Source organism: Opisthocomus hoazin, chromosome 8, assembly GCF_030867145.1.
Source record: "Opisthocomus hoazin isolate bOpiHoa1 chromosome 8, bOpiHoa1.hap1, whole genome shotgun sequence".
Lineage (NCBI taxonomy): Eukaryota > Metazoa > Chordata > Aves > Opisthocomiformes > Opisthocomidae > Opisthocomus > Opisthocomus hoazin.
Window position 1 is genome coordinate 70,748,947 of NC_134421.1, and position 12,793 is coordinate 70,761,739.

The 12,793-nt window shown below is 44.4% G+C and overlaps 1 protein-coding gene across 2 annotated transcripts in view; it reads left to right on the top strand.

Moving 5' to 3' along the window:
• Positions 1–931: 931 nt before the first annotated feature.
• The window catches only part of MKLN1 (muskelin 1), a 100,063-nt gene continuing 88,201 nt past the window's right edge, over positions 932–12,793 (top strand). The window contains exon 1 of one of the 2 annotated variants that reach the window (XM_075429464.1): positions 932–1,051. In XM_075429464.1, coding sequence (XP_075285579.1) covers positions 960–1,051 — 92 coding nt within the window. In that variant the 5' untranslated portion in view covers positions 932–959. Of the gene's footprint in view, positions 1,052–1,979; positions 2,061–12,793 lie in introns of those variants that run through there. The other variant, XM_075429467.1, reaches the window with a different exon arrangement.

Here is a 12,793-nt window from a genome sequence, read left to right on the forward strand (position 1 = left end):
GGCTTTTCCTACATCCCTTCTGCAAGCATCCACCCACGGCTGAGGCTGCTGTGGGGCTGGGAAAGGAGACGGCCCCTTTGGCAATGAACACCCCACTCCAGCCCCACAGTGCTTTCCCCTGAGCCCCACAGCCCACCTCAACCCTACGGCGGATCCCTCTGAGCCCCACAGCAGTTCCATGGGGCATTCTCCTGAGCCCCACAGGCCACCTCAGCCCTACGGGGCATCCCCCTAAGCCCCACAGCGCATCTCCCTGAGTCCCACAGCCACCTCAGCCCCATGGCGGATCCCTCTGAGCCCCACCACAGCCCCATGGTGTGTCCCCTGAGCCCCACAGCCACCTCAGCCCCACAGGGCATCCCCCTGACCCCCACAGCAACTCCACGGGGTGACTCCCTGAGCCCCACAGCCCACCTCAACCCCACGGGGCATCCCTCTGAGCCCCACAGCAGCTCCATGGGGCATTCTCCTGAGCCCCACGGCCACCTCAGCCCCACAAGGCATCCGCCTGAGCCCCACCTCAGCCCCATGGTGTGTCCCCTGAGCCCCACAGCCACCTCAGCCCCACGGGGCATCCCCCTGAGCCCCACCTCAGCCCCATGGTGTGTCCCCTGAGCCCCACAGACCACCTCAGCCCCACGGGGCATCCCCCTGAGCCCCACCTCAGCCCCATGGTGTGTCCCCTGAGCCCCACAGACCACCTCAGCCCCACGGAGCATCCCCCCGAGCCCCACCGCAGCCCCCTAGGACATCCCCCTGAGCCCCCCAGCCCCACGCAGCCCGCTCCGGGGGGGGTGTCACCTCACAGCCCCACTGGAGTCCCACCTCAGCCCCGCGGCCCGTCCTCCCACCCAGGCCCCACCTCAAGGCCCCCCCCAAACTCGCGCGGCCCCTTTAAGAGCGCGGCCCCGCCCCCCGCGGGCGCTGCCGGGGCCGCGGCTGCCGCTGCTGACAACAAGATGGCGGCGGCGGGGCCGGCGGGGCCCGAGAGCCGGGTGCTGGGCTACACCCTGCACCGCTGGAGCAGCTTCTCCTCCACCTACCTGCCCGAGTGAGTCCCGCTCTCGGCCCTAGGCCGCTCCGCTCCGCGCCGGGGTGCCGGGCCTGCGCCGGGTCCGGCGTGGGGCCTGCGCGGGGAGGCCGCGGCGGTGCGGTGGCGGCCCGGGGCCGGTGAGGGGAGGCCCGGCTGCCAGGCGCGGGGGAGGCTTTGCGTGTGGGAAGACGGGGTTAGCGGGGTTTGGGGGGGTCTGTGAGGGAAGGGTTGTCAGCAGGGTTTAGGGGGCTGTGTGTGAAGGAATCACGGAATGGTGGGGGTTGGAAGGGATCTCTGTGGGTCACCCAGTCCAACCCCCTGCCGAAACAGGGTCACCCAGAGCAGGTTGCAGAGGACCTTGTCCAGGTGGGTCTTGAATATCTCCAGAGAAGGAGACTCCACAACCTCCCTGGGCAGCCTGTTCCAGTGCTCTGTTACCCTCAGAGGGAAGAAGTTCTTCCTCATGTTCAGCTGGAACTTCCCAGGCTCCAGTTTGTGCCCGTTGTCCATTGCCCTGTCACTGGGCACCACTGAAAAAGAGTCTGGCCCCATCCTCCTGATACCCACCCTTGAGATATTTAGAGGCGTTTACAAGGTCCCCTCTCAGCCTTCTCTTCTTCAGGCTGAACAAGCCCAGCTCCCTCAGCCTCTCCTTGTAGGAGAGATGCTCCAGTCCCCTCATCATCCTCGCATCCCTCTGCTGGACTCTCTCCAGTAGCTCCTCATCTTTCTTGAGCTGGGGAGCCCAGAACTGGACACAGTACTCCAGATGGGGCCTCACTAGGGCAGTGTAGAGGGGAAGGAGAACCTCCCTTGACCTACTGGCCACACTCCTCTTAATGCATCCCAGGATCCCATTGGCTTTCTTGGCAGCCAGGGCACACTGCTGGCTCATGGTTAACCTGTCATCCCCCAGCACTCCCAGGTCCCTCTCCGCAGAGCTGCTCTCCAGCAGGTCCACCCCAAGCCTGTACTGGTGCATGGGGTTGTTCCTCCCCAGGAAGGGGTGTTCAGCAGGGTTTGGGAGGTCTGTGTGTGAGGAGGGGAGTGGTGGTCAGCAGGTTTTGGGGGGTCTGTGTGTGAGGGGAGGGGTGGTCAGCAGGGCTGGGGGGGTGTTGATCTCCCACCCTCTGGCGTGTATGGTGGAAGGGTCAATGAACAGATTTTGGGGGGGCTTTCTGTGGGGTGGAGGGTCTGGGCGGCAGGTCTGGGGGGTGAGGTGGTAGAGAGGACCTGGCTGGGGTAGGAGAGGGGTAAGCACCGGGTTTGGGTGTTGAGGGCAGCGTGCATGGGACGGCGATCACTAGGTATGGGCGAGGGAGCGTGCACGTGAGGAGGAGAAGCTGGCCCTGGATGCATGGGGAAAAAGTGAGCGCTACGTGTGTGTGTTAAGCTAACGTTAACACCAGGTTAAGTGAGGAGAAGGCGAAGTAAACCTCCCCCCCCCCAGCAGCTTTGGATATGTCAGGTGCCTGCAGGCTTTGTGTATTTTGGCAGCTGGGTTTCCTCTCCTGCCCCTGACCTCTGGAATGCTGGAGGCTTGCTGGGCTGCCGTCACCTCTTGTGTGTGGTTTTGGGGGAAGATGGTCATCTGTTGCCCTTGCCTTCTGCTGTTCAACTAAAACTCCTAAGTTTTTAACTGAAAAGTAACTTTTGGTTTGGCAAAAGGAGCCTGGAGCTGTTTTTTACAGTAACTTGTGCTGCCGTACTAATGTGAACCCATCCTAAATGGGAGACCTGGCTGTGTGGCAGCCCTGCTATGGCCCACTAAATTCCTCTAGTTGCTGAAAGTAGAATTTGGAGTGACTATAATGTGATCTAGGTGTGCTATTTTTGGTCCACCTTTTCGAGAAGTCACTTTCAGCATTGGAGATCTGGATGACCATTAGGACTGCAGCCTTTGGACACCTTAGTCATTGCCGGCTATGGAGTCTTGTCTAATCATTGATTGTGATGAATTTAATAACCTGTGATTGAAATATCTTTAAGTCACTGTCAAGGAGTGACAGGGTTGTCTTATTTGTTAATTATTAATGTCATGACTTACCTCCACTTTGCAAAATGAAGTGAAACTGAAAAAAAAGTTTTTCTGACTAAACTCCTAGTCATTTTATCTTTCTGTATGTTTGCTTTGTTAGATATTAAAAATCTGGATTCTTTTCTAATTGAGAATTTCTGGTGATGATTAAGTAATCCCTCTACCTTTTTTTCTTAAAAAGACTTGACTTTAAGGTGTTTCTTTCAGCTCTGTGATCATGCTTGTAGTCACTTCTATAAGCATTTCTAGCTTTCAGTCTCATATTAAGGTGTTAGTCCCTGAAGAGAAGGGTGACAGTCCATTATTGATCTCACTGATGCGATATAAAGTGATAATACCATCTTTCTCCTTGATATTCCTTTCCAAGGCTCCCGTTAGTCCTTTCTGTTACAGACTGTGTCAGGAATTAATGTTCACATGGTGTATGCAGTGCTGCTCAAAGTCCTTAATTGTCATTGCCTTCCGTGATACAGTTCCCTTTCCTGTATAGGGCTGGTGTTTTACAAATGCGTGTCCTTGCATTCAACTGTTTTTTAAGATGTTGTTTAAATGTGCTTATGGTTAGTAAAAACAATTTTTAATGGCTTTTAAGCAGTGTTCAATAATCCCAGTGGTGGGGTTATTCTCAGGCATGCTGACCTTGGTCTGAGGGATGCTGGTCCTAACGCTTGTGTGCCGTCTTCTAGGAAAGTTTTGGTATTTACTTGCTGTTTGCTGACTTTTGATGCCTGTGTTCTGGGAGAGAGCTAAAATGTGATCTGAAATGGAAATGGGAGGCTTTGAACTGCAGCTTAAACTGAGATTCTCAAAAGGAGAAAATTTATAAAGCAGCATATGGGCGGGAGGGTTTTTGGGGATGGAGTGAAGATGGAAAACTTTAAAATTGCTGGGGGAGGAACATAACATACTGCACGATGAAAGCGTAGATAGAGCTAAGGGTTGTCTTAGTATTTAATACGCAGAACAGAATGATGCTTTTCTGGAAGGATATTGGGAATTCTGGTTATACTGTAGTTTAAATAAGTTTGCTAGCATAACTAGGAAGTAGCTACTTTAACCTTGAAGCAGAAGAGGGACTCTGCCATAATGTGTATTGGAATACTTGCTTAGTAATGTTGCTTGTCAATGGGAGCTGTGCAGGCAAAGGGCTTGTGGAAGAGGGACTGAGTAGGTTACCCATGTTCTGTGTCAGCTAAGAATGATTTAAATGCAGTTCTTAAGTAGTTGTGTGGTTTTAGATGTAAACCAAAGCTATGAAATACAAAGCTTTTATCACCATTGTCCAGGGAAGAAATTGGATGTCTAGTAGCTTACATTGCATATGCTTATATGATGCTGAACTGATACTGAAACTTTTCAGAACACTGAAATCGCCTGATAACTGCTCTTTTTAATTAAAAAAAAAACCTCAAAAGTGTTTTTTAAAGACCTTTCTGGTCCCATTCTAGTTTAGGATTAGTAGTCTGTTCAAAAACACCAGTTTGCTTTCAGTGACAGAGAAGTTTATTCTGGTGAACGCCAGCATCTTCCATGTTGTGTTTGGTACTGGTACTAGGGAATTAGTTAGTGCTGGATCCAATTTCTGGCTGTTTCACTGGTGCTACAGCTACCTGCATGTTTGCAAAGACCTTTCCAAACTTTAAATAAAGATTGTTCTTCTCGAGTCTGACAAAGAATAGTTCTACTGTTTTTCAAGCTGCTGTTGTCCACTATTGGCTTGTAGCTACAAGGAGGAAGGCGGATTTGGATATTTATTTTAAGAACTCTGTGGATAGAAGTGAAATAGTTGGTCTAGTAACAATGTCTAGTTCAGCCTGCATTGTAGGGGAGATAGTACCTTTGGGAGGAAAATTGATCTAAGAGAAAATTTATTCTTGAAACATCTGGTGTTTCCAGAGATGCTCGTCCTGTGCAGGGACAACAGTGCGTTGAGAGGCTTCAGCTTGTCCCACTTGGAAAATGTGCAACCCCGCACGTCGCCTCAGAGTCTTCCACCAGATCCCTTCCTTGCCTCTCCGCGGTCCCTCCTGGAGAAGTGAAGCCACGTTGGAGGCTGCTCCCTGATGTCTCACAAGGGACCGGCCTAGGGATTTCCCCACCACCCACAGTCGCTTCACGTGAGCTACACAAACAAGTACTGGTGTCTTTTGACATATGCTGAGCAAGAGAGACCTGGACTTGATTCCCCTCTTCTCTGGCCTTCTGCAGAGAGTGATGAGCTCAGTCGCTTCTTTTTTTGGTCAAGGAGGGGAATAAACAATTTATAGAAGGTAATGGGTAATGTAACCCTTGTTCAAACTTGTTTATTTTTTTTTTGGTAAGGAAGAGAACCAAAAGCTATTGCTCTGCATTCAGAGAGAATCAGGTCATATCCTTTTTTTTTTTTTTTTTTTAAAACAGCCTGTTTTTGTACCTGCTGCAGTTTGAACTGCCTGCTGAGGTGAATGAGAGGTGAAGTATTGTGCTCTGAGTGATGGCAGTCATGTACCCTTTTCTACTGCTAAATGCTAAATTACTGTATCCTAGGACCATGGTTTTTAGTGGTTGCATCAGACTGGTGACTGATGATATCTTGTAGTTGGCTAATGCACTCAGGTCCTTCTGTCACTGCTTTATATGGCTGAAATCCCACTTCAGAGACTAACAAGAGCTTTTTACTGTGTTGTGCTAGTCATGTACCTTTGTGAGGAAATTTCATCCCATTTCTGTTGCTCGGATCTTCAGAGTAATTCAGGTTTTCCTGTATGCTATGTCTGTAGAGATCAGTATATTTCCTAGTTTTGACTTTAGGATTTTCACTGGTATTTTGTTAAATTATTTCTTGTGCTGAGGTCATTATTAAGAATATAAAATATGATTGGTTTCTTAGCTGAAAATTAAATGGCATTAGCAACCTCCTCCTAATTAGTAGTCACTTTTGCATTGTAACACATTTTAATCTATTTTGCTGTGGTCTTCAGCTATTCTCGTAATTCCAGTCTTTTCCAGTTTGACACCTTATGTGACATTGCATGAAATGCTGAAGGCTGGATGGCTCTGTTGTCTCTTTCTTAGAAAGCATACTGGAACAGAGAAAAATCCAGCTGATTTGTTACAATACACTTGAAATAATTGTGTGCGATTTTGCTGGGTTCCTGTGTTTCCATCAAACCAGGGGAAGTAAGCTAAGTGATAGATACTTGATGGTAAACTATGAGTGACTCGTGGACTTCCAAACTGAGAATGTAGATTTTTTTTTTTTTTTTCTTTTTAGTTAAGAGGATGTGACAGTAAGTTCCTGCCCAGTCGAACCAAAGGTCTACTGCTGTGTTGTCTTTACTCTGAAACAGAGATGTACTCTCCTTTGTTTTCAAATATATAGTAAAGTGTTAGCAAGAAGGTACTGAGAATGTTTGTAACACTTTTTAGGGTAAAGTCCAGAATGATTTAAAAAAAAAAAAAAAACAAAAACAAAAATCCAGAAAATAACCTGAATTCCAGCTAACCTGTTCTCTGAGATTTCTGTGACAGGAAAAAACATGTATTTGTGGCTAGTGAAACCTGATTCTCAGTTTCTCCCCCTACTGTGTGAAACCGATGATTTAGATCTGTACCTTACAGGTTCATAAATCTTGTTATAGATGCGTCCAGGTCTTGAAGAATCTCATGTTCAAGTTGACATCAGTCATGACTGATGACAAGGTTGGTTTGTTCTGTTCTGTTTTCTGATACCGAGCTCTGTTTCCTCGACGAGGTGAAAATACCTTCTGCTGAGATCTCAAGCAGTTTAAAGCTACCTAAACCAGTCCAAAGTGGTGGACTAGCGAAGTGTGGTTTTGAACTTTTCTGGCAGGGTGAACTGTGCTCATCGTCCATACGCCAGAAGTTGTAATGATACTGCTAATGTCTCATGGGTTCTTAAATAACTTCAGTTACATAGCAGTGATGATTTTTATTCTAGTTGTAGAACTGCAGCTTGGCTTCCCCCCCCCCCCCCCAAGCATGAATGTAGTTTTTTCAACTGAAATTGTGAGTATTTATAACTTGACTATTTTAGTGTAGCCATATCACTTTCCTTGTTCAAATTGCTTTGCCTTTAGATATGGGAAGATGAACAGGCACACCTGCTGGCTGTCTGTAATTGCGTGCTCATGATGTCTTTGCAATATTGATCGATGCTTTTTAACATTTACTGAAAAAATGAGCTGGGAATGCCAACACTGACTAATGAAGCGAGCTGGCTGCCTCTGTTCCCCTCCGGTGAACTCCGTGTTGAAAAATGTTCTCAGTTCCGCTTCTTGTCCTTTTCAGTGTCCAGTGGAAAGTACTTTTTTTCCTACTTGTGTGGGTTTTCTGGATGTTTCTAGACAATCTCATGTCCTGACAGGCGTTTTCTCCCTTGCTTACATCACTTCTGCAGCCTAGGATTTTTCTCTGAAAGCTGAAATTGAGTACTTCAAAACAAAAAATATTTCTGTAGAAAATGAAGTTGCCTACAGATTGCATACATAAGTGTTAGGTGCTTCTCTAGTGTCTAATAAGGTGAAGTGGTGAGAGAGAAAAAGATCAGAGAGATGGAGGAAATGAAAAAAATCACAAAATTATGAAGTTGCTCATGCCTTCCGTGGGCAGCAGAAGTCTGATAGCTCTTGCTTCCCAGAGAAAAGCACAAATGCTGTAGCAAGAGAAGAAATTTCTTTAAGCTCCAGTTAAAATATAGCTGTTATTTAGGAGCTTAGGCAAGGTTTTAATCACTGGTGGAAGGATGAAGCTGAAATGCTAATTGGTCTAGTTGCCTGGCGTGACTAACCTGGCAGAACCTGTATTACTGTGATGCTCAACCTTTTCTGGGATGGCATTTTTGGGGAACATTAAGAATGTAAAATTTTCATAGGAGGTGGTAACATCATCAGATCATGGATCATTTCTTCTGTATGTGGCTTTATATCCTGCAAGCTTAATAAAGGTTTTTTAGCTCCTCATTACTAATTACTTGCTTAAGGACTTAGACGCTGTTTCAAACAGAGCACGTTTTCCTTGAGATTACTGTTGTTATTGCTGAGATGGCATGTACAGTCTGCTTGATTTTTGTTTTTTTTGAACATGCCAGAGAATATCGGTTCTTATTCTGCACGTTCATCATCTTTTAGCAGATCACAGTTAAAATGCACAGTTAGGTTTATCACCGCTGTTGATTTTATGATGTGATCAAGATTTTTCTGTTGAGGTTAAGTGGTGTGTGCAGCGTTGATTCAGTCAGTTATCTAGAGGTGGACATGTTCCAAACTTCCAAAACAAGCCAATGCTTCACTTACTTTAATGGCACGTTAGTATAAACCTCTAAAACCAAATGTAGTTTTGCCTTTTTTGACTATGGTATGCTGAATTTTGTAGGAAGAGTGGACTGTAAGTTCAGCTGGATCTGAATTCAATAATGTGCTGGTTACTGGAAGTGGGGGAAGGAGGGCTGGAGATGTAGAGTTCTTTGTTACCTTAGGTAGTTGCTATTTTAGTCATTTGAAACTCAGTTTGCATAATCTTTGAGAAATTATTTCCTGGATCAATGTAAATCAAGGAGCACAACCATATATTTCAGTTCAGGACAGTGGCCTGCATGTCTGAATTTAAACTGCAAAAGCAAACTGGTTAATAGCGGTTGTTCCTCCTCTGCTGGTGTGTTCTGCAGTTCCTGGAAAATGACATGATCTTGATAATGGAGAAAAATTGTGCACTGGTAATTTTGAGTTTGGTGTTTTCTTCAGGCTTCTCTGCCTTTTCTCCCCAGACTGACTGCTGGGTTCATAATGTGACACTCAAGCTCTGGGAAGCTGCCTGAAAAACACTGAAATTCTGCTTAGGACACTACCTGCATTTTTCTTGAATGCTTTTCTGTAGGTACATACTTTAAGCAACATATCGCCCTTATGATAATATTTAAATATTAATTTGCTAGCCTATTCTACATTTGAAAGTTGTGTTAGTAAAGAGGTGCTCTTAACACAGAGTGTTAAAATGGAAGAAAAGAATTTGGATTAGGTAAATTGACCCATGAGTGAGGAATTGCTGAATGAGTTCCCACCCTGCTCTTTCATGACAGTATGCTACTGCTAGCTTTCACATTTTGTGTCCTAAAAAGCCTGCTTTCTGGTACAGGGTTTGGAAACTGCCAAATATGAAAGTAATTTTGGCTAGGGAACTGGTGTACCCTTTATCATGAATTATTTATATTGCCCCAAAATAAGGAATTGTTCCCTAATGTAGCTCTAGGGGCAAATGTTCTGACTTGTAACGCAATTCCCCAAGTAATGAGTACTTAACGACAGGCTGGTACTTCTTTATTTTCCCAGGTGAGTATTTTGTCTTCTGGATTCTCTGAGTGGAGTTACATTGTCAGTGAGAAAACCTTAATTTTAAAAGGAAACCTAATGCAGTGAAGGTGGTCCCGCCTGGAACCAGGAGGCGTTTTCTGTAGAGTTTTGGTGAAAATGCTCCATACCTGACGTTAGTTTGGGCGTGAGGGGGCTTCAGTCTGTTTTGTTCAATGTAATCTGTTTTAAATCGTTTGACAGACATCAGGTTTTGGGTGAACTTTTTACTAGGTGTGAAGTTACACTGCTGATGAATTATTAAAGATGTGTTTATGGGTTACATTAGGAATTTATATCTTTACATGTAATCACTTAGTCTGTTTTTGTGGATTCCTTTGTTGAGCGGAAATGTTACTAATATTGTGGCATGTAAGAGCATTGTTGCAATGCTATGAAATCATGGAAGACCTAAATCTCCTTCCTGGCCTTTGTGAATTTTTTCCATATGTGCATTAGTCAAACAAAAATACTCCACCAAGTTTGTGATGCTCCCAAAATACTGCATAGGGGATTTACACAGACGTGTGCTAGACATTGCTTTCCTCTGATCTCCTTGTAAAGGATCTGTCGCTTTCCAAGAAAAGGCTTCTGAAAGCGAGGAGTGAGAGCCACGCAGTACAGAAGTGTGCTACTCCACCAGTGTTGTGGAAGATTTGGGAAGTCTTAAGTTCAGTGACTCCTCTGGTGATTGCTGACAGTAGAAATCCCAATCTTCAGACACAGTCTGAACTATTTTCCCAGCAAGATGTGATATTTTTTTTAAAGTGAAAACTGAACTCTGTTATAAAGTGGCTATGACTGGTGATGTCTTAAACTCTGGCAAATTTTACTACAATATTTTATTTATTTGCTACAAATACATTGAGCTGAAAAATCTAATATCTTTGTCTTTTTTGCTTGAGTATCAAAGGGTAGAATTCATCCTATTCTTTCTCTTTTTATCAAGCCAGGGATTTATTTCTGCTCAGGGAACCTCACCTGGAACCTCACAAGCCAGGTAGCTTGTGTTAGTACTTTGTGGATCACGTAAAAGGCTCAATTTTAAATATTGTTGTGGCTTAGACACGTAGAAATGAACACTGAGGATGAAAAGAAATGAGCAGAGAAAAGTTTCAAAATCATCTCGTACTCACTAATATCAGTTCACCAAGATGACTAGGTGAAGCAGTCTTTATAATTGCTGATTTCATCAGCATTTTAAGTGATTTTCTTTTCAGAAAGTAGGTAGATTTTAAGTACATGAAAAGGATTTGTTGTTTCAGTTCTTAAATTTAAAACCAAAGCTAGTACAGGGAGAGAACAAACCTTGGTAATTTTTAAGCCTAAAGGTTCGGCATCACTTAACAGTTAAATCACGTCTAAATTATAATCCCTGAACACTGGGACAGTTAGGCTGGTAATCATCTGTGATGTGTGGAGATACTGTGGTTACCAATATAAGCCTGACTTTATTTTTCCTCCAATTTGTTTTTCTGCTCTGCTAGTACTGATACTACCAACCTGGAGCTGGGAGCTTTTGCTGCTAAGGATTTGGGTTGTCCAGTGCTGTGATACAGTCAAAAGTTTAATCCATGATTTAGGGTTGTCGAATGTCACCAGAATAGAAGTTATTTACTGGGCTCTGACACCTTGCTGGGAGCTCACTGTACTGCTGCAGTTTTAGTCGCTATTGGCAACATTTAATTCCTGGCATGTCAGGAAGAAGCACTGATGACTCAAAAATACCTTATTTAAAGAAGTCTTAACTAGATAGAGGGACTGAAAAGGAGTACTTTCTATCTTGTGTTACTGCAAATGTCTGTAACGGTGTCATTTCATGTTTAAAAGCAGTTTGTTTTTTAGTAACGGCCTTCGCGTATCACTGGGCTGGCAGTGATGAGAGGCAGCTTAAAAAAAGGAGACAACTGTTCATCGGAAGAAATAATTAAGAAATTGGTTTTAATGGAACTATTTTGAGGCCAGAGCTAAGTGATACCTGTTTTGTTTTCCAGTATAGTCAGCTGTGATCTGCTAAGTATATTTCTGTAATGTGATTTCTAAATTAGTCAGCTTATTTTTGTACGCTGTACAAAAAAGTATTTTACTTTTGATAGAAGTAAATTTATAATATACTGGATGTTTGAGTGAAACTGCTGCTGAGGAGATGGAAGCAAGTTTGAGCACTGAGTTGGCAAATCTTGTGACAGTGTAGTAGTTAATTTGCACACTTGTGTATGTGTTTAACTCAAACTTTGTTTTATGATGCGAGAGGTCCTCCTGTACTTCTTAGCAATGGGGTGAGGAACTGCTGTGTTTTAAAAATGCAAAACAAAAAAATAGCACCCAAACCCAAAAAAGCTTTTTTTCCTGAATGTATCTCCATACTGCATAATAATTATACATATTTTACTGTTGTTTCAACCAAGAAATTTTCATGTCTTCGTCTCCTGATGCCGTTTTAAGTAGAGAACTTTTCCAATAGAAAGGAGAGAAACTTGGTAATAAAATACTTTTTTTCTTTTTTTTTTTAACTGCTTTAGGGGACAGTCATAGGTACGTAAAGCTTGGTGAACATCGCAGCCGGGTGGTTTGAAATCAGCGTTAGTTGGGAGTTGCAGGAGAAAAATTTCTCCAGTTCTTTCCAGATCCATGGAGTAGGGTTTTTTGGTGGTGGGTTGTGGTTTGGTGGTTTTTTTATTGCTGTTTCTCTAGTTTCAGACTGTGTGTACATTCCAATGTCTGGGCTGGGCAAGAGTGTCTCCGTTGATGCTTTGGACTGGCTGGTGTGATGGTTCCAGGTGTTTGGAATAGTTGGCCCACCATGTCTTACAGTCCTCTGTAAAGTGGACTTAGTGCAATTTTTAGTCCGTATATTCTAGTTGCTCTATTCTTACTAGTCTGTTTCAGGACGGTTGTAGGAAAAAAATGAAAAAATCTTCACATGGGCAATTCTGAAGAAAGCACTTTGTCCATTTTCAGTCAGACTGTGTTTTTGTAGCACTCCAAATGCTTTTTGCAGTTTAGTGGCGTGGTACTTTGGCGTTTTTCTAGAAGAGCCGTGTCCGAGTTCCAAGTCCTCTTGGAAACACATGTGCCCTTTGGTGCACAGCTGCTCTCTGAAGAGCAGTTTGAACGTGCCAAGCAAAGCTAGTGTTTTGGATTTGTTTAATCTGAAGGACTTGTTCCTGAAGTCACGGATTTCTTTAATAGCAGCTTCATGAAAATATTTAGGTTAGATGGAAATTGTATCAGCCTTAAACCTAATTTGCAGTACGCTCTGCAAAGTCATCTTATTGCTCCCTTTCCTCCCCCCCAAACAACGAAAAACTCTCCCTTAGTGATTGTCGTTCCTGAAACCCCAGAGGTTTTTGCACGGAGAGGTCCTCTGGTAATAGC